The sequence below is a fragment of the Malaclemys terrapin genome, chromosome 4, assembly GCF_027887155.1.
Source record: "Malaclemys terrapin pileata isolate rMalTer1 chromosome 4, rMalTer1.hap1, whole genome shotgun sequence".
Lineage (NCBI taxonomy): Eukaryota > Metazoa > Chordata > Testudines > Emydidae > Malaclemys > Malaclemys terrapin.
The window spans coordinates 18,244,427-18,264,108 of NC_071508.1; the positions used below are offsets into that span (position 1 = coordinate 18,244,427).

The 19,682-nt window shown below is 53.6% G+C and overlaps 1 protein-coding gene across 1 annotated transcript; it reads right to left on the bottom strand.

Moving 5' to 3' along the window:
- Window positions 1-324: 324 nt before the first annotated feature.
- Window positions 325-3,742, bottom strand: LOC128837317 (kinesin-like protein KIF21B). Its single transcript, XM_054028379.1, has 5 exons — window positions 3,249-3,742; window positions 2,999-3,106; window positions 1,632-1,700; window positions 695-923; window positions 325-410 (listed from the first exon to the last, which is right to left on the bottom strand). The coding sequence occupies exons 1-4, from the start codon at window positions 3,441-3,443 to the stop codon at window positions 714-716; spliced, it is 582 nt and encodes a 193-aa protein (XP_053884354.1). The 5' UTR covers window positions 3,444-3,742; the 3' UTR covers window positions 325-410; window positions 695-713.
- Window positions 3,743-19,682: the final 15,940 nt, after the last annotated feature.

Genomic DNA, 19,682 nt, shown 5'->3' on the forward strand with positions numbered 1-19,682 from the left:
CAATGTTGGCGGTCAGCACCTGATCTCCTCGTTCAGCTCCTGCAGGCCCTTCTGCTCCCCTGGGCTCTCCGCCTGCAGCTTTCCCCTCTTCCCCTGCAGCGCCTCCTGCAGCAGCGCCAGCTCCTCGCGTTTCTGGGGGGCGGGTGGGAAGGAAACGCCTCAGCCGGCGCTGTCCAGGTGCCAGCAGCCTCCCAGCACTCCTGGCCCTCGGTCATGCTCAGGCCACCCAATCCCCACCAGGGCACTGCCCCCCACACCTCACCTTGATCAGCCGCTCCATGTCCACCTCCAGGTTGACGATGGTCATCCTCTGCATGACAACGTCAAAGATGCGCCGCTCCAGCAACTGCCACTTGAGCCGGGCTGCCTTGCTGAAGGTCTGGCTCATCCCCTTCTTTGGGAACTTCTTCCTGCAGTGGGATGGGACACGGTCAGGGGGCTTCCACCAGGCGGGCGCTTGGCCATCACGCCCGCTAGTGCTCAGGACAGAGGGGCATTTACACATCAGGTCTCCTGCCAATGTGGAGAGTCTCACGTGTCAAACCACATGGCAGAGTCGCCCACGATGATAGAGCGATCGTTTCCCGTGTTCCCACAGAAATCCACTCCCATCTAACACCCAGGAGCCCGGGGCCTGAGGGCCAAGCAGGGAACGAGGCCGCGGGGGACACAGATTCGGAAGCACTGGTCTGACCTGATGGGCCGAGCCCCATTCATGGAGGGCAAAGGGTCTTCCAGGAAGTGGTCGATTTTCCGGTTCCACTGGCGCACGATGCTGGAGACCGAGCGAGAGCCGAACTCCGGTTCCGAGGAGGTGGTGCTGGCGGACCCTCCGCACCAGAGTCCAGCATGGCTGGCTTCTGACTCAGCCTCCCAGAGACCCGGTCCGACATGGGCTTGGCCAGGCGGCGCAGAGCAGAGACCTGGGTCAGAGCAGTGCCTGAGGGCTGGGCCTCCTGGGAACACCCGCAGGGGGCATCGCCCCCCAGCCGCAGAGCGACTCCAATGCTTCTCAGGTGGCAAAGTGAGCCCGGGAGCAGCTGAGCACCTTTCAAGAGAGCTGAGCCTATCTGGGCTGGGTGAAGGTCCGGTACCCTTGGATAGCAGTTTCCCAGAATGCATCAGGAGGGGCTGGGAAGGGGCTGGGATCGAAGCACCGCACCGTCCTGCGAGCTGTACGGGTGCTGGGGCAGGAGGCAGCCTGGACGAGTCACGTGACCAACTCAGCTGCCAGGACCCAGCTCCAGGAAGGAGGGAGGGAGACACTGTTGTGCACGGTTGCACATGGCATGCAGAGAATTCCTCCTTCCTGACCCCAGAAGATCAGCTGCCCCCGGAGGCAGGCGTTTCCTCCCTCGCAATCACTGTCATCTCCTGCCTGGTTACTCCTGGCCATAAAACCACCAGGCTCTGTGGGAAATCCACCCCACCCAGGGCCAGCGCCTTGGGAACAACCCAGCATTGGCGGAGCATGACCCACTGGGACAGCAGAGGGGACTATTCCATCTGGAGAGGCCCCAGGGCCCTACCCTGCCAATGGCCCGATCCAGGAGCCAGGCCTCAGCGCCCACCCAGTCACGGCCCCGTGAGCGGCTCTCCAGACCCCCGCAGGTGCAGGGGCTGGCACTCACCTCCTGGGTTTTCCTTCGCAGCACGATTTCCTGCTGCCGCTTCTGAGACTCCAGCGCCCGGATCTGAAACTGCGCGGGAGAGAAGCCGAGTCTCAGTCGAGTCCTGAGTGGGCGTGAGCCGCTAAAGAGGAACCCAGGGTCTGGGGTAGAACCCATGGCAGCAATGGGGGAAGGGGAGGGGACCCAGGGCTCCCCCACCCCCTTGCCTGGGGCCAGCACATGGCATGTTCTCAGTGCAGGCCATGGGCCAGATTTTGATCTCACCAGCAGCGGTATAAAACCTGGAGCAACTGGGGCTAATCGGGATTTATTCTGCTGTAACCGATGGCAGCACTGTGGCATTTGTACCTGCCCTGAGCAGCAACCAGAGATGCAGGAGGAAGCAATCACCTCCTCTGACCTGGGGAAGGCGGAACCTGCCACCCCACCAGGTGCTGATCTCAAGGGATGGACAGACAGATGGACACGTGGTTGGGAGAGGGGACGTGCTGCGCCTTCAGCAGGGGGAGGAGTCCCCAGACAGTCGGTGGGGTGGCTGGTTTCCGCACAGGGTGCCCAGCACACAGCTCCCCAATCAGGCAGGGTTTTACACTGTTCTATTATGCCGGCCCCATTCCTGGCTTCACGGGACCTGCAGGCCTTGGCCGGCCAGTGGCCCAACACGGGCTCTGAGAGGAGGGGGCCTGGGGGCCAAGCCGGGCACTGATCCCAGCGGGCGGGCACCCGGAAGAGCTTTAACACACTGTCGAGCAGAGGTAGGGCAGGACTGAACGTGGAATGTTCTCGATGCAGGTGACGGCTGGATTCACATCGCAGCAGCAGCAGTGTAAATCTGGAGCGACTCCGCTAATGTCAATGCAGTTACTCCAGATTTACAATGAGCGTAATAGAGAGTGGAATCCAGTCCTCTGTTGGTGCAGCGCTTGCTCCAGATTTCCCATCGCCTTGCTCAGCCATCCCTGCGGCTCAGCCCCAGCTTTGCAGGGCTCCCCTGCTGCCCCATATCCTGAATGGCCCCACTCCCTGTCTCAGCCCTGCCCCATCACAGGGGCTCCCCTGCCCCTGCCCCACCCTGCGTCAGGGACTCTGGGTGCAGGCTGGCTCACCCAGGTAACTGCTCACCTGTGCACAGGGGAGGGGACCTGACACATCATGCATCAGCGAGGGCTCTCCAGCACCCTCCCCATCTGGTCCCAAGGAGCCTGGCTTGGGGCATTTCCCCAGGAAAGGCCCAGACCCATTGGAGAACCCGCACTCCCCGCTGCACCCTGGCCAGCTGGTGTGGGAGCTCAGAGCCGAGTGAGGGGCACAGGCCCCAGCCAGAGCTGCCCTATCTGCACAGCCCTGGCAAGGAGCTGGGTTCTCACCTCCTGCCTGCGCTGCTCCTTCTTCAGCTGGGCGATCTCCCGATTCCGCTTGGTCTCCACCAGCCGCCTCCGCTGCTGCTCCTCCCGCATCTGCTTCATCAGTGCCACCTGTGGGCCCCCCGACAGCCACACCCAGCATAAGGAGTGTGCACAAGGGGCTGTGCCCATCCACCGTCCCTCCCCAGTTTGAAGAGCTAGCACAAGCAGGCCATGCCCCTCCAGCCCCCTCCTCCTCTGCCCAGCCAGGTACCTTTGCCTTCTTCATCTCTGCCACCTCAGCCTGCAGCTTCTTGAGCTCCCGCTCATAGCGCGACTGGTTCTTGAGCAGGCGAGCACATTCCTTCTGGGCTGCCTGCAGCTTCTGCAGGTCCCGATTCATCTCCTTCAGCCGCTTCTCGTAGTCCGCCTTGATCTTGTTGGCCTTCTCCTCTGTGTGGCATTCCATGGTGCCTGAAGGGGGTGGCGCAGAGACGCTCAGAGTGCCAGGCTAGGCCGAGCCCATCACGCTCCATCCCACCCAGCTGCCCCCTGGACCCACCAGGCCCCCAGGGAAAGCACCCTCAGTGGGGGGCACTTTAGATTAACTCTTGGCCTCCAGGGACAAGCCTGCCTGGTCCAGCAGCTCAGGAGATGTTCAATGGCCGAGTAGCCCAGACCAGTCATTGCCTGCAAGCCAGAACCATGGGCCTATTTTAGACCAATAACCCCGGCAGCAGAGCAGTGCCAGGCGTGTGCCAGGGACCGCACCGCTCCAGGGACTGGGTGAACACTGTTCTCCTCCAGGCAGCCATTGCTGTTCAGCCCAGAGGGGGATGCTGCTGAGATGAGTTTGGTGGGACTCAGCTGGGGTCAGGTGTCTCAATCACTAAAGTCTCAGTTATAGCATCAGCTGCCCCACTCGGGGAAGATGCCCAGGACTGAAAAGCCCTGGAGATGGAGCTCTCTGCATGGGCAGGCTACGCTGCTGCTCCTGCATTGGAGAGCCACAGTTTCCTCGCTGGGAGGAAGTCAGGAGCAGCTGGGAGCTTGGCCGCAGATGCCAGGCGGCTTTGCCTCTTTGCCTGGCCCTGTCTCCCTGACGCGTGTCAGAGCTTGGAGCTCCTCCGAGGGAAGGGACTTTCCCTGGGCCCTACACCCACTGTCTCCCCACAGCCAGCGGGCTGCACAGCTGGGAGGTCACGGGGTCACCAGGCCCAGCCCTGATCAAGAGGCGGGACAAGTGGCACACAGCCGAGGAGAAGGATCGATCCCAGGAGCTGGAAAGCCAGACACTGAGCAGCCAGCGGGAATCTCTGGGGACCTCAAGAGGGGCATGGAATGCAGGTGTTAGCGGGGGAATGGTCCCGCTACTGTGGGGAACTTTCCTGGCTTCTGCACTACCCCGGTGAAGTGGGCTAGCGAAAGGATCCGAGTCCTCGCCTCCACTTCCTTTACCCAGAGGCCTCCCTGCCCTTCAGGACTCCCCTTCCACTCTCCTGTCTGGCAGAGTCCTCGTAAACCCCGACAAGGTTGGGCCCAGGATTCCTGGGGGGCTCGACCCCCAACCCTGCTGTGGTCACCCAGGACAGGGGCTAGGGTGTCCCCACTCCGGGGTACTCTCTCTGCACTGGGCACCTCCCTGACCCACTGATCATACAAGTTGTTTAATTAACAATTAATTTTAAAAAAGAATAAGGAAAAATGGGAAAGGTTAAAGGAAAACACATCACCCCGCTCTGTGGCAGGGAACATCACAAACAGTGTCTCTGGAACGTCAGGGCAGGTCACCGTCTGTTCCTTGTAGGTCCCAGGCTCCTTCTCAGGCCCTGGCTGTGCTGCAGAGACGCTGCGGGTCGGACACTTGCTCTGGCGGTGGCCACACGCTCTCAGGCTCTAGGTGGCAGGACCCTTCTTCCCAGCGTCACCCCCGCCCAGTCGGGGTTATGATCCCCCCTCCAAGTCTGGCCTGCAAGGCCTCTTGGCTGAGGTACAAATTCGAGGCTTAAACATTTTTGCCCCAAAAGAGTCATTAAAAATAAACCCCGGGGTAATTCGAATATTTCTAATCAAAACAGACAAGGGAAAGAGACAATACAAACTCCACATGAGCGAGACCGGGGAAGCCAGAGATGAAAATCAACCCAATCTGAGCCAGGAAGGGAAGAGCTCTGCTAAGGGTCTTTTCAGTACTCACTCTCAAGTTCTTGATTACCTTCTAAATCACAGTGCTGAAGGCCAGAAGAGACCATGAGCCAGTCTGACCTCTGTAGCTCACAGGCCATCAGCGCCACCCCAGCATCCACACAACCCAAATCAGATCAATTAGTCGTAATTTCATATACACACACCTAAAATTCTGCTGTTACACGGGAATCAACAAAGAGAAATGTACTGCTAACAAAATGACCTGCAGCTTTGCTTGGCAAAACAGCTGCTTTTGCTGAGATTTTAAAGTCTCCTATTTTCAGGGGATCGGCCTGGCAGCTCTGAAGCTGGCTTGCCTGGGAAGAACCAGGGAGAAAAAACATTACACCAAATACCCTGATAAAAACTCTTTTTGGAGACTTGTTGAGAAAACTTCCCTCATTGGCTGTTTTATAAATACTTATATTAATTCTTTATCCATTTTTTTTTTTAAACTAGTGATATTTTTCTATCCACGTATTGAGCTTCCGGTAGTTAGACCTAAGAGGTGAAAATAAATATTTGGATCTGAAAGATGGGGTTTGTGTGTGTGTTTTTCCTTTGTGATCTGTGGAATCCAGAAAATCACAGCTGTGTGGAAATAAGAAGTCTGGGGGGTAGGGATTCTGTGTGGGAGTCCTGAAGGGCAGATTCTATTCTTCATGACTCTGGTGTAAATCCAGGGTGATTCCCCTGACATCAGGGTTGCATTCTGGTTGTTCTTATTAGCAAATAGGCTTGAGCGTGTTGGTCGTTGTTTGTTCCTTTAAGATCTAGAGCCATGTTCAGATTGTGGATAACACACAAAGGTTTTGAACTATATTTTTAATCCAGGCTGCTACTGAGTTTCTCTCCATCCTGTAACAGTGGGTTTCTCACATATAAACACAGTAATTCAAAGGACCCGATTCTGATCTCATACTAGAATAAATGCGGAGTGACCCCAGTAAACCCAAAAGGATTACTGTGGATATAAACCAGTATGACCGAGAGCAGAATCCAACCCTGACTCCATTCACATAAGTGAGGTCATTCTGGATTTACACCAAGGTCACTAAGAGCAGAATCCAGCCCAGTGATTTTAAACTTATGTTTACATAGTATTTAGATCAGGGAAGGAGTATCTGCTGACGAAACCAGATGAGGGCGGAAACTTTTCTCCCATCGTTACATTTCTCAGGGTACAATGTTCTTTGGGAACTCTTTTCTTGCAGCCAGTGAGACCGCCACTCCAGTCCAGAGAGAGCCTTGCATTGCATCAGAGCATCTTGGCAAGACACCCAATTCCCGGCTCAGGGTGGGAGGGGATATAGAGAGATGACTCTTCCCAACAAGAAAGAGTTAAGTTAGGGTTACCATTTGTCCGGATTCCCCCGGACATGTCCGGCTTTTTGAGCTAAAAATAGCGTCCGTGGGGAATTTGTAAATGTCCGGACTTCCCCCCCATGCAGAGCGCGCGCGGCTACCAGAGCAGCTGGCCAGATGGTGCCACTTACATGGGGCTCTGACAGCCAGAGAGAGCCCCTCCTCCCCCCTGCAGCAGAGATCACTCCCTCCCTCCCTGCATTCGCAGATCGCTGCCGGCAGTCTGCAGCTCCTCCCCCATTGCTGCCCAGCATGCCGGGACGAACGGCTCCGGCCGTTCCTGAGCAAAGCTCACAGAGACATTAGGCGAAGGCCAACAACAGGGGAGGCAGGGGGTCGGAGAAGGGGCAGGGAGGTTCTGGAGGGGGCAGTCAAGAGACGGGGGGGTTTAGGAGTTCGGGGGGGCTTTCTGGGGTGGGGGTATGGATAAGATTTTGGGCAGTCAGGGTACGGGTAGGGGGTAGGGTCCTGGGGGCATTTGGGGGGGGTTTTAGGAGGGGGCAGTTAGGGGACAAGGAGCAGGGAGGCTTAGGTAGGGGGTGGGGTTCTGGAGGGCAGTTAAGAGCAGGGGTCCCAGGAGGGGGCAGTCAGGGGACAAGGAGCGGGGGGGGTGTTTGGGAGTTCTGAGGGGGGGCTGTCAGGTGGCAGGGGTGAGGAGAGGGATCGGAGCAGTCGGGACAGGGAGCAGAGGGGTTTAGATGGGTCGGGAGTTCTGGGGGGGGCTGTCAGGGGGTGGAGAATGGTTGGATGGGGCATGGGAGTCCCAGGGGTCTGTGTGGGGGTGGGGGTGTGGATAAGGGTTGGGGCAGTCACGGGACAGGTAGGGGGTAGAGTCCTAGGGGGCCAGTTAGGATGGGGGGGAGGGTCTCAGGAGGGGGTAGTCAGGGGACAAGAGGCAGGGAGGCTTAGGTAGGGGGTGGAGTCCTGGGGGGCAGTTAGGGGCAGGGGTCCCAGGAGGGGGCAGTCAGGGGACAAGGAGCGGGGGGACCGTTGGGGGTCCTGAGGGGGGGAGTAGGAGGGATGAGGCGGGGCTAGGGCGGGGCTCCTCCCATCCTCTTTTTTGCTTGCTGAAATATGGTAACCCTAGTTAAGTAGTGCACCAAATTCTATGCCTTGAGCTATAGCCCACTGGAGTCAATGGCAAAGCTGTCATGGAGTTCAGCACCTTTGGATCAGGCTTTTATGCCATTGGTAAAGCCAGTGAAATCTAGGAAGTTGTTCCAGATTTATGTGTGCGCTGGTAAGCACAGGCTTTGGCTCAGTGGCTCCACTTCCACACTTGTGTGTGTCAGGGGACTGTTGGCCCCTTACTACAACTCAGTGAGGGTGTTTCGGTTGGCTAGGTCCCAGTGCCAAAAGGAAGGGGAAGGGTCGGTGAGAAACCAGGACCCTGAGACTGACAGTCCCCAGGGCCAATGGGGAGAGGCCAATGCTCCAGGTCAGCCTGATTGACAGGACAGGCAGGCCAATCAGGGAGTCGGGGGGTCAGAAAGGTCCCGTCCTCCGTGTGAGCTGGACTCGCCCTGGGTCTGACAGGCAGAGTGGGGCCGAGCTAAGGAGAGGGCAGACCTGTGCTGGGAGCAGGGCTGCAGCCCTGGAGCCAGAGGGGCCAGAGAAACAGCCCAGGGGGTGGGAGGCCGAGTGGAGCCTCTGATTCCAGCTCACACAGAGGACGGGACCTTTCTGACCCCCTGACTCCGTCATTAGCCTGTCTGCCCCGTCAAAATGCTCCCCATTGCCCCTGGGGACCGTCAGTCTCAGGGTCTTGCTTTCCCACCGACCCTTCCCCTTCCTTTTGGTACTGGGAGCTAGCCACCAAAACACCCTCACTGCGTTTTAGTAAAGGGCCAAACGGTCCCCTTACATATGGAAGATGTGAATAGCTGCTGAAATAAACGTCATATTCTGAACAGAGATATCAGGGTTATTGTTACATATCCTCATAAGTCAGTGATCAAGATGTGTTGGGAAGACATAAAGAGACTCATAGATTCCTGGATTTTTTTAAAGTGACTTAAACATGCTGAAAGGACCAATATCTTTATCTAGCTGATCTTCCTTCATATCACAGGCACAAGACCCTCATCCAGTAATTTGTCCACTGAGTCCATGAATTCTGTTCAAGTGATTGCATATTATTTAGGAAGATATATTGCCTTGATTTTAAGATGTTACGTGATGAAACATCCACCACAGTAATAGGTAATAGGTTTAGCAGGCCAATGCTCAAACCACATAGCTGTCCCTCCCCTGCAGATTTTTGTTATTAAAATCTGTAGGGTTTTAGGTTCCAAATTTCACAACACATTGAAAATGTCCCACCCCAAATATTTGGGGTTTGGTTTCCTTTTTTCCCCCTGAAACATCAGAAGAAGTTGGACTATACTGAAAATTTTCTGCAAAAAAGCATTTTTCATAAAAATATGATTCGGTTAAAATAAATTCAACCACCTCCACTGAACATGGGTACCAGTGACCTGGGATTGGAGTAGCAAAAATGGCTGAAGATCAGGATTGAGGGGCACTGGTAGACTCGGGGTCAGAAAGGGCTGGAATAGCATAGAGTGATGCATAGAGTAATGGGATGAAGGGCATAGCTGGGGGCATATCTCACCCTATATAAGCAATAACGTGTGTGTCTCTCTACCAGTGATGATGAAATGGAATTAAAAAATACCAAGATGAGCATGTCATGATAGGGACTAACGACTTGTGATTCTACTATGGAAAATCATTCCTTATTGATCTACTATAATTCTTTCATTTAGTCAACAATAGAGCGAATATGGGGGAACCACCTGACATAATATACTTGGACTTTCTTTGACAAAGTCCCTCACATGAGGCTATTAAGGAAGTTATGTAGTTATGGAATATGAGGCAAAATGCGGTCATGAATGAGAAACTGGTTACGCAACAGAAAACAAATGCCCAGATCCTCAGAGTTGTCTAGACTCCTAACGTCCGTTGATTTCAGTGGAAGTTAGGAGCCTACCTACCTTTGAGCATTTGGGCCAAAGGGAGAATAAACAGTCAATTTCAACACTGCAACAGGTAAAATATGGGTTGACACAATGTTCCACATTAGGACTGGTGGTGTTTCAAATATTTATTAATGATCTGGTACAGGGGGTGAGAAGTGAGGTGGCAACATTTGCAGATGACATGGAATTGCTTTGGTGAGTCCAGGCTGGGGAATGAGAGTGAAAACTTCAGAGGGACCTAGCTGAAAGTTGTGGGAATGGGCAGCTGAAGTTAACTGTTGACAAAGAATTTGAACAGCTCACGCAAAATTCTGTGTTCTAAGGTCAGTAACTGCCAGTGAAACATTCTCTGGTGTTACCAGGAAGAGCTGAATGACAACTTCTCCCCAGGGAAATGGAAAGTTGGCAAATTCAGACCTGAACAATGGAAATATTGGTGCTTGTCACAAAACAGGGGAGATTTTACACAGCAAATTTTTTTTTAAAGAAAATATTAAACCCCAGAAATGTTCAGGCTAAAACTTTTGGCTGAAAACCAAAAATTTCTCTTTGGAAATGTTTCCCTGTGGCCTTAGGGGAGTTATTGTTTGGGTGTCTTGTGTGGCAATTCTCCTAAAAAGGCTGGGGTGTCTGGCAGGACTATATCTCCCATTGTTTGGATCCCGGGGTGCTCAGCCTACGGCCTGCAGTCCATATATGGACCACTAGAGCATTTTGTAAGGTCTGCAGCCCACTTCAACACAATCTACTGACGGCCAATTCAGGGGTGCTGGAACAGTTTTTATAGTGGGGCTGCTGGAAGCCATTGAACCAAACTGTAAACCCTGTGTATGATGGAAACCACTTCAAGCCAGGGGGTACAGCAGCAGCACCCCTAGCGCCAGCACTTAGGGGCCAATTCATTAGTGTTTGTCGCCATGTTTACATCATTTTAGTTTGCACAAGTGTGTAAATTGACAGTCCTGTACATAGAAACAACCCAAAGACGTACAAAACAAGGTGAACTTAAAATATAAATCAATACAGATGACTTTAAATCTTATTAAAATGTGTAGAATCTGCTTGCCCCCCAATGTTTGGTTCATGTGGCCCTCCTGTGTAATAGGGTTGGGCACCACTGTAATCTGATCCATTAAGACAATTTCTTATGGCTCAAATTCTTGGGAGTTAGGTGTTTAAATACAGTTGAGGATCAGGGCCTATGTTCCTATGTGCAGCGCTAGTCAGGAAAGCAAAACCAAAACGTCAGAGGGCGTAAGGGATAAGATAGATTTGCAGATTTTAAGGCCAGAAGGGACCATTATTATAATTATATATTACAATTAATATTGAGCAGCACTTTTTGTTTAAAGGTCCTCTCTTCTATATGCTTAAACATCGGATTGCTTCTCTGGATTATATTTTCAGTGCTAGGTCTCTGTTGAACCAAGAGAATTTCCAAGCAGCCCGTTGTTACAGCACCTGTGGGTGTGTCTGTACGGCCGCTCAGAGCGTTCACTCAAGCTAGCATGCTACACGTAGTCATGTGGACATTGCTGCACCCGTGGCAGCTCAAACTAGCTGGCTGTCTCCAGGCCTGCACGACCCCTGAGTCTGAGCTCATGCGGCTAACCAGAGACACTGCCAGTGCCGCAATGTCTAAACACCAAGTTTTACACATTAGCTCTAGAGGAGCTAAAGTGAGTCTGCCTAACTGGGCTGGGAGGTGGCAAAGTTTGCAGATGACATGGAATTGCTTTGGTGAGTCCAGGCTGGGGAATGAGAGTGAAAACTTCAGAGGGACCTAGCTGAAAGTTGTGGGAATGGGCAGCTCAGTGGCAGGTGAAATTAACTGTTGACAAAGAATTTGAACAGCTCACGCAAAATTCTGTGTTCTAAGGTCAGTAACTGCCAGTGAAACATTCTCTGGTGTTACCAGGAAGAGCTGAATGACAACTTCTCCCCAGGGAAATGGAAAGTTGGCAAATTCAGACCTGAACCATGGAAATACTGGTGCTTGTCAAAAAACAGGGGAGTTTTTACACAGCAAATTTGTCTTTTTTTAAAGAAAATATTAAACTCCAGAAATGTTCAGCCTAAAACTTTTGTCTGAAAACCAAAAATGTCTTTTTGCAAATGATTCCCTGTGTTCTTAGGGGAGTTATTGTTTGGGTGTCTCATGTGGCAATTCTCCTCACAGAGCCGGGGTGTCTGGCAGGACTGTATCTCCCATTGATCTGATCCCGGGGTGCCCAGCCTACGGCCTGCAGTCCATATATGAACCACTAGAGGATTTTGTAAGGTCTGCAGCCCACTTCAACACAATCTACTGATGGCCAATTCAGGGGCACTGGAACAGTTTTTATAGTGGGGCTGCTGGAAGCCGTTGAACCAAACTGTATACCCTGTGTATGATGGAAACCACTTCAAGCCAGGGGGTACAGCAGCAGCACCCCTACGTCCAGCACCTGGGGGCCAATTCATTAGTGTTTTGACACCATCTTTACATCATTTTAGTTTGCACAAGTGTGTAAATAGAAAATCCTGTGCATAGAAACAACCCAAAGACGTACAAAACAAGCTGAACTTAAAATATAAATCAATATCAGCAACTTTAAATCTTATTAAAATGTGTAAAATCTGCTTGCCCCCCACTGTTTGGTTCATGTAGCCCTCCTGTGTAATAGGGTTGGGCACCACTGTAATCTGATCCATTAAGACAATTTCTTATGGCCCAAATCCTTGGGAGTTAGGTGCCTAAATACTGTTGAGGATCAGGGCCTATGTTCCTATGTGCAGCGCTAGTCAGGAAAGCAAAACCAAAATGTCAGAGGGCGTAAGGGATAAGATAGATTTGCAGATTTTAAGGCCAGAAGGGACCATTATTATAATTATATATTACAATTAATATTGAGCAGCACTTTTTGGTTAAAGGTCCTCTCTTCTATATGCTTAAACATCGGATTGCGTCTCTGGATTATATTTTCAGTACTAGGTCTCTGTTGAACCAAGAGAATTTCCAGCCCATTGTTACAGCACCTGTGGGTGTGTCTGTACGGCCGCTCAATTGTGCACTCAAGCTAGCATGCTACACATAGTCATGTGGACATTGCTGCACCAGTGGCAGCTCAAACTAGCTGGCTGTCTCCAAGCCTCCACGACCCCTGAGGCTGAACTCATGCGGCTAACTAGAGCCACTGCCTGTGCCGCAATCGTTAAATGGAAAGTTTTAGCACACTAGATCTAGAGGAGCTAAAGTGAGTCTGCCTAAGTGGGCTTGCAGGCAAGCTCCCAGCCGCAGTATAGAAACAGCCTGTGTGGCTTAAGGCTAGGTCCACTTAATGTAAGGGCTGATTTACTCTTAAAACACTACAGTGTAAACACGACCTGCACTGATGGGAGGGAGTCTCCTGTTGGCGTAAGCAATCCCCCTCCCCAAGAGGTAGTAGCGAGGTTGACAGAAGAATTCTTCTTCGAGTGCTTGCTCATATCCATTCCATTAGGTGTGCGCGCGCCGCGTGCACGATCGTCGGAAGATTTTCTACCCTAGCAACACCGGCGGGTCGGCTGTGGAGCCCCCTAGAGTGGCGCCTTCATGGCGCTGAATATATACCCCAGCCGACCCGGCGCCCCCTCAGTTCCTTCTTACCGCCCCTGACGGTCGTTGGAACTGTGGAGCGCGGCGTAGCTGTTCTCCACTCTCCCTAGCTTATCCAGTTATTCACAGTTATAGTTGTAGTTTTAGTGGTTTATAGTTATATAGTTGGTTATTCACTTGTTATAGTTGTTATATAGTTAAAAAAAAGGGGGATTAAGGGGGTTGTCTCCCCCCTTTTTTCCCTGGCCGCGTGGTCGGGCTCATGCCCAAGGCTCCCGGCTTCAAGCAGTGCGCCTCCTGCGCTAAGCACATGCCAACGAGCGACCCGCACGACTCGTGTCTGAAGTGCCTGGGAGAGTCCCATCAAACAGATAAGTGCAAGATCTGTAAGGCCTTCAAACCGAGGACCAAGAAGGAGCGGGACTTTCGACTCCGGCAAATCCTTATGGAGGCAGCACTTAGCCCGGACGCTCCATCGGCGCGCCAGGCCCCGGCACCTAGCACCTCGGTGCGCAGTGCCCCAGCGGCACCGACCATGCCGACCACGGCAGACAAGCCTCCACGGCACCGGACCTCATCGGCACCACACTCACAACAAGTGCCTCGGCACCGTTCATCATCCCCGGGACATAAAAAATCCCATAAGGCGGGGACCTCAGTGCCGAAGACGCCGGCTCCCCCGGTGCCGGGGGTAGAGCCGCGTCCACCTGTGGAGCACCGGAAACAGGTGCCTCCAGCACCGTCGACTCCGGCTCCAAGGCCGTTGAGTCCGGTGCAGACAGAGTCACCACCGAGACCGGCGGTGATACAGTGCCTCCCGTCGACACCGGAGACTTTCGCGACGGCGAGAGACTTGATGGCTCTCACGGAGCCGGCACCGCCACAACCACCGGCACCGTCGGCACCGTTGACTCGCACGGTCCAATCTAGGGGAAAACCTGCCTTGATGCGCCCTCCATCACAAGGGCTGGAACCGCGGCACCGATCCAGGTCCCGAAGCAGGTCCCCTCGCCGCTCGCAGTCCCGGCGCCGGATATCACCTCGGCACCGGTCGTACTCGCGGCCAAGATCATCGCGGCACCGCTCTACATCTCGGCACCGTTATGATCGTCGGCACCGATCAACGTCGAGACGTAGCTCTCGGCACCGATACGATCGACGTTCGATTTCGAGAGGCCGCTCCCGGCACCGGGCCTACTCTAGGTCATCGTCTCGATCCAGGTCCGACTCCCGGCACCGGCGAGGCCATCGGTACCGATCGCGATCTCGGCACCGATCGCCGGCACCGCGTAGAGATGGAACATCTCTAGATCGGCACCGGACGACACCGTATCCCACGGGATTCGTCTCGGCGCAGTCGGCACCGCCATGGCCATCGAGATCGGTGTCTCGCTCCTCTGAGGACCTACCAAGATCGGCATACCCCCCTCAGGGGCAAGCCGGGGAACAAGATTTAGGCCATTGGCAAGAGGGAGCAGAGGACCCTGACCAGGGCCCATCTCACTGGTCGTTCTGGACCCCGTGGGCATACCACCAGGCGCAAGGGGCTCCAACAACCTCTCGCTCGGGTCACTCTGATACAAGGGCACCAGAGTCCACCATCTCTCGCCCTCCTCCAGGGGGCATGGAGGCCTCTGTATCCGCACCACCTGACGTCCCGGACCCAAGGACAGGTGACGCTCCGACCCAGGAACAGGGAGACCAGGATCCTCCCCTGGATCCCTTACCACCAGAGGCATCCTCCTCTTCCTCTCCGGATGAGGCAGTGGCGGGCACGTCGTGCACAGGTCCACCCCCGATAGATCTTCGGGCTCATCAGGACCTGTTACGTAGGATGGCCCGTAACATGGACCTACAGACAGAGGAGATAGTGGAGGTGCAGGACCCCATTGTAAATATTCTCGCGGCGGATGTCCCATCAAGAGTGGCGTTGCCTCTGATCCGCACGATCCAGGCGAACGCAACTACGATATGGCAGACCCCTGCCTCTATCCCACCTACAGCGAGAGGGGTGGAAAGAAAGTACTTTGTCCCTTCCAAAGACTACGAGTACTTGTACACCCATCCCCAACCGTGTTCACTGGTGGTGTCATCAGTGAATGCAAGGGAGCGACACGGTCAACAAGCTGCAGCGCCCAAATCAAAGGAGGCTAAGCGTCTCGATTTGTTTGGCCGTAAAGTTTATTCAGCTGGAGGGCTGCAACTTAGAGCGGCTAACCAGCAGGCGCTCCTGAGCCGCTATAACTTTAATTCCTGGAACTCTATGGGGAAGTTCAAGGAATTGGTTCCCCAAGAGTCCAGGGAAGAGTTTGGGGCCTTGGTTGAGGAAGGTAAGAAGGTGGCTCGGACCTCCTTACAGGCCTCCCTGGACATAGCGGACTCGGCCGCGAGAACCCTAGCCGCAGGTATCGCTATGCGCAGGACCTCCTGGCTCCAAGTTTCGGGTTTACCCCCTGAATTACAGCAGACCCTACAGGATTTGCCCTTTGAAGGACAGGGGTTGTTCTCGGAGAAGACGGACTCTCGATTGCAGAGCCTCAAGGACTCCAGGACAATTATGCGCTCTTTGGGGATGCATGTTGCGGGTCCCCAGCGCAGACCATTTAGACCCCAGCCTCAACGTTTTTACCCCCCTCCACCTCGTCAGAGACAGGACCCTGCCAGAAGGCGAGGGCGAGGTGGTAGGAGAAGATGGGTTGGCCCTCAACCCGGTCAGAACCAGGGGCCACCAAGACCACCTTCAGGTCCTAGACAGAACTTTTGAAGGTGCGGTCGAGGACGGCGCCCCAGTCATCCCCCAGGATCCAGCTCCCTCCTTTCGGGATCGCCTCTCCCACTTCCACCGTGCTTGGTCCATTATAACTTCAGACCGTTGGGTCCTCCGCACGGTGGAGAGGGGATACGCTATCCAGTTTTCTTCTATCCCCTCCTCCCACCCCCCTTCCCCGTCCCTCTTCAGGGACCCTTCTCACGAGCAACTTCTTACACAGGAGGTTTCTACACTCCTTGCCATGGGGGCCATAGAGGACGTTCCGATAGAGTTAAGGGGCAGGGGATTTTATTCCCGTTACTTCCTGATTCCCAAGTCCAAGGGAGGTCTGCGGCCCATCTTGGACTTGCGCGGACTCAACAAATTCGTAGTAAAGTTGAAGTTCCACATGGTCTCTTTGGGGGCCATTATCCCTTCCCTCGATCCTGGAGACTGGTTCGCCGCCCTCGACATGAAAGACGCATACTTTCATATTGCAATTTACCCACCTCACAAACGCTTCCTGCGATTCGTGGTAAACACGGTGCACTACCAATTTACAGTCCTTCCCTTCGGCCTATCCTCGGCCCCAAGAGTGTTCACGAAATGTATGGCTGTCGTGGCAGCGTACCTTCGTCGGCAAGAAATACAGGTGTTCCCGTACCTAGACGACTGGCTGGTACGCGGTCGCACCAAGGAGCAAGTTCAAGCTCACGTCCACAGAATAGTGCACATATTCAACGAGTTGGGCATCCTACTCAACAAGGACAAATCCACTCTAGAACCTACCCAGAGAATAGAATTCATCGGCGCAGTTCTAGACTCCAGACGTGCACAAGCCATCCTGCCAGACAACCGCTTTGGCACCATCAAGAACCTCATTCAAGGGCTCAAGACCTTCCCAACTACCACGGTGAGGTCGTGCCTCACCCTGCTGGGTCACATGGCTTCCTGCACGTACGTAACCAGGCATGCCAGACTTCGGCTTCGCCCACTTCAAACCTGGGTGTCATCAATATACCGTCCACATCGAGACAGCCTGAACATGGTGGTCACGGTCCCGAACTCGGTCCTGGCCTCCCTCACCTGGTGGCTAGATCGCAATGTGGTCTGCGAGGGGATGCCATTTCACGCCCCACAACCCTCTCTGCACCTGGTCACAGACGCGTCATCTCTGGGTTGGGGCGCCCATCTCAATGAACAACATACCCAGGGCCTGTGGTCTGCACCCCAGTTAGCCCTGCACATCAATGTTCGGGAACTGATGGCGGTGCGCCTGGCGTGCCAGGCATTCCTCAATCTCCTACGTGGCCGCTGTGTGTTAGTTCTCATCGACAACACCACGGCCATGTTTTACATCAACAAGCAAGGAGGAGCACGTTCGTCAATTCTATGCCAAGAGGCCATTCGCCTGTGGGACTTCTGCATCGCCCACTCAATCCATCTCACGGCATCGTTCCTCCCTGGAGTCCAGAACACTCTAGCGGACCGACTCAGCAGGTCCTTCCAGACGCACGAGTGGTCTATCCGTCCGGACATCATACATTCCATCTTCCAGAGGTGGGGGTTTCCCCAGATAGACCTGTTTGCATCTCGAGACAACAGGAAGTGCCATATGTTCTGCTCCCTACAAGGTCGAGCTCAGGGCTCCCTCTCGGATGCGTTTCTCCTTCCCTGGAAAGACCACCTGTTTTATGCCTTCCCTCCGTTTCCTCTGGTCCACAAGGTACTGCTCAAATTGCGCAGAGACCAGGCACAGGTAATTCTGGTCGCTCCAGCGTGGCCGAGACAACATTGGTACACCATACTGTTGGAACTCTCGGTTCAGACACCGATCCCGCTTCCGTTGTGTCCGGATCTCATCTCTCAGGACCACGGCCGGCTGCGTCACCCCGACCTGCAATCACTCCACCTCACGGCGTGGCTGCTCCATGGTTCACCCAGGCAGAGCAGCAATGCTCGCACTCTGTCCAACAGATTCTGCTGAGCAGTAGGAAGCCCTCAACACGCACCACGTACCTGGCCAAGTGGAAGCGGTTCTCCTGTTGGTGCGAACAACGAGCCATGTCCCCGTTGCAGGCACCCATTCCTCTCATTTTGGAATATCTCCTCTCCCTAAAACAGCAGGGGTTGGCGATATCTTCAATTAGAGTTCACCTGGCCGCTATATCGGCCTTTCACCCAGGGGAACTCGCGTCCTCGGTATTCTCTAACCCGATGGTCGTTAGATTCCTCAAGGGCTTAGACCGGATGTACCCACAACAACGTCAGCCCGTTCAGACGTGGGACCTCAACCTGGTTCTCTCCAAGCTCACAGGTCCTCCATTCGAGCCACTGGCCACCTGTTCACTTTTGTACCTATCCTGGAAGACAGCCTTCCTTGTAGCCATCACTTCAGCAAGGCGTGTTTCTGAACTCAGGGCGCTTACATCTGAGCCCCCTTACACAGTTTTTCACAAGGATAAAGTGCAACTTCGTCCACATCCTGCCTTTCTCCCTAAGGTGGTTTCTCCTTTTCATATCAACCAGGATATATTTCTCCCGGTCTTTCATCCTAAACCACATGCCACTCGCCAGGATCAACGTTTGCATTCCCTGGACGTACGCAGGGCCCTGGCCTTCTATATTGACCGCACAAAGCACTTTAGAAAGACGACGCAACTCTTCGTCGCAGTGGCCGACCGAATGAAAGGCTCACCGGTCTCCTCACAACGCCTATCCTCCTGGATTAAGTCTTGCATCCGGACTTGCTATGACCTGGCAGGTGTCTCAGCACCGCACCTCACCGCTCACTCCACGAGGGCCCAAGCCTCCTCGACTGCTTTCCTGGCACATGTTCCGATCCAGGACATTTGAAGAGCGGCGGTTTGGTCATCAGTCCACACATTTGCAGCTCACTATGCACTAGTGCAGCAGTCCAGAGACGATGCTGCTTTCAGATCAGCGGTTTTGCACACAGCAATGTCTCACTCCGACCCCACCACCTAAGTTGGGCTTGGGAGTCACCTAATGGAATGGATATGAGCAAGCACTCGAAGAAGAAAAGACGGTTACTCACCGTTGTAGCTGTTGTTCTTCGAGATGTGTTGCTCATATCCATTCCAAACCCGCCCCCCGTCCCCACTGTCGGAGTAGCCGGCAAGAAGGAACTGAGGGGGCGCCGGGTCGGCTGGGGTATATATTCAGCGCCATGAAGGCGCCACTCTAGGGGGCTCCACAGCCGACCCGCCGGTGTTGCTAGGGTAGAAAATCTTCCGACGATCGTGCACGCGGCGCGCACACACCTAATGGAATGGATATGAGCAACACATCTCGAAGAACAACAGTTACAACGGTGAGTAACCGTCTTTTCTTGAAAAATGGAATTGAGGTACGCGTAGGCTGCATCTGGAAGCGTACTTCCTAGAGCAGACAGACAGACATCATAAGAAAAGTTGTGCTATTTAAAATATTATAATGTTTAATATGTTATAACAGTTGAAACAAAAGTAATTGTTATAACAAAATAAAACAAAGTTATTTGCTGTTTTCAAAAGGAACTGGTAATGAATCAAACATTTTTTGAATATTCATTTTGCTGTAAATTCCAAAATTTCCCACCCCAGAAATGTCAGAATTTCCTGCAGAATGGAAAGCCGTTTTCTGACCAGATCCAAGTAAAAAAAACAAAAACATTGAAAATTGCACTCTGCCACTCCTTTAGCCTATGAATTGCTTCACATTGGTTCAGAACCATTTGTAAATGTGCCAGGGTAACACAGTATGGTGAAACTGATACTTCATTCCCCCCACTCAAATAGCCCCATAGGTCAGATGAATGAACACTGGGCATGGACATGTTGCTCA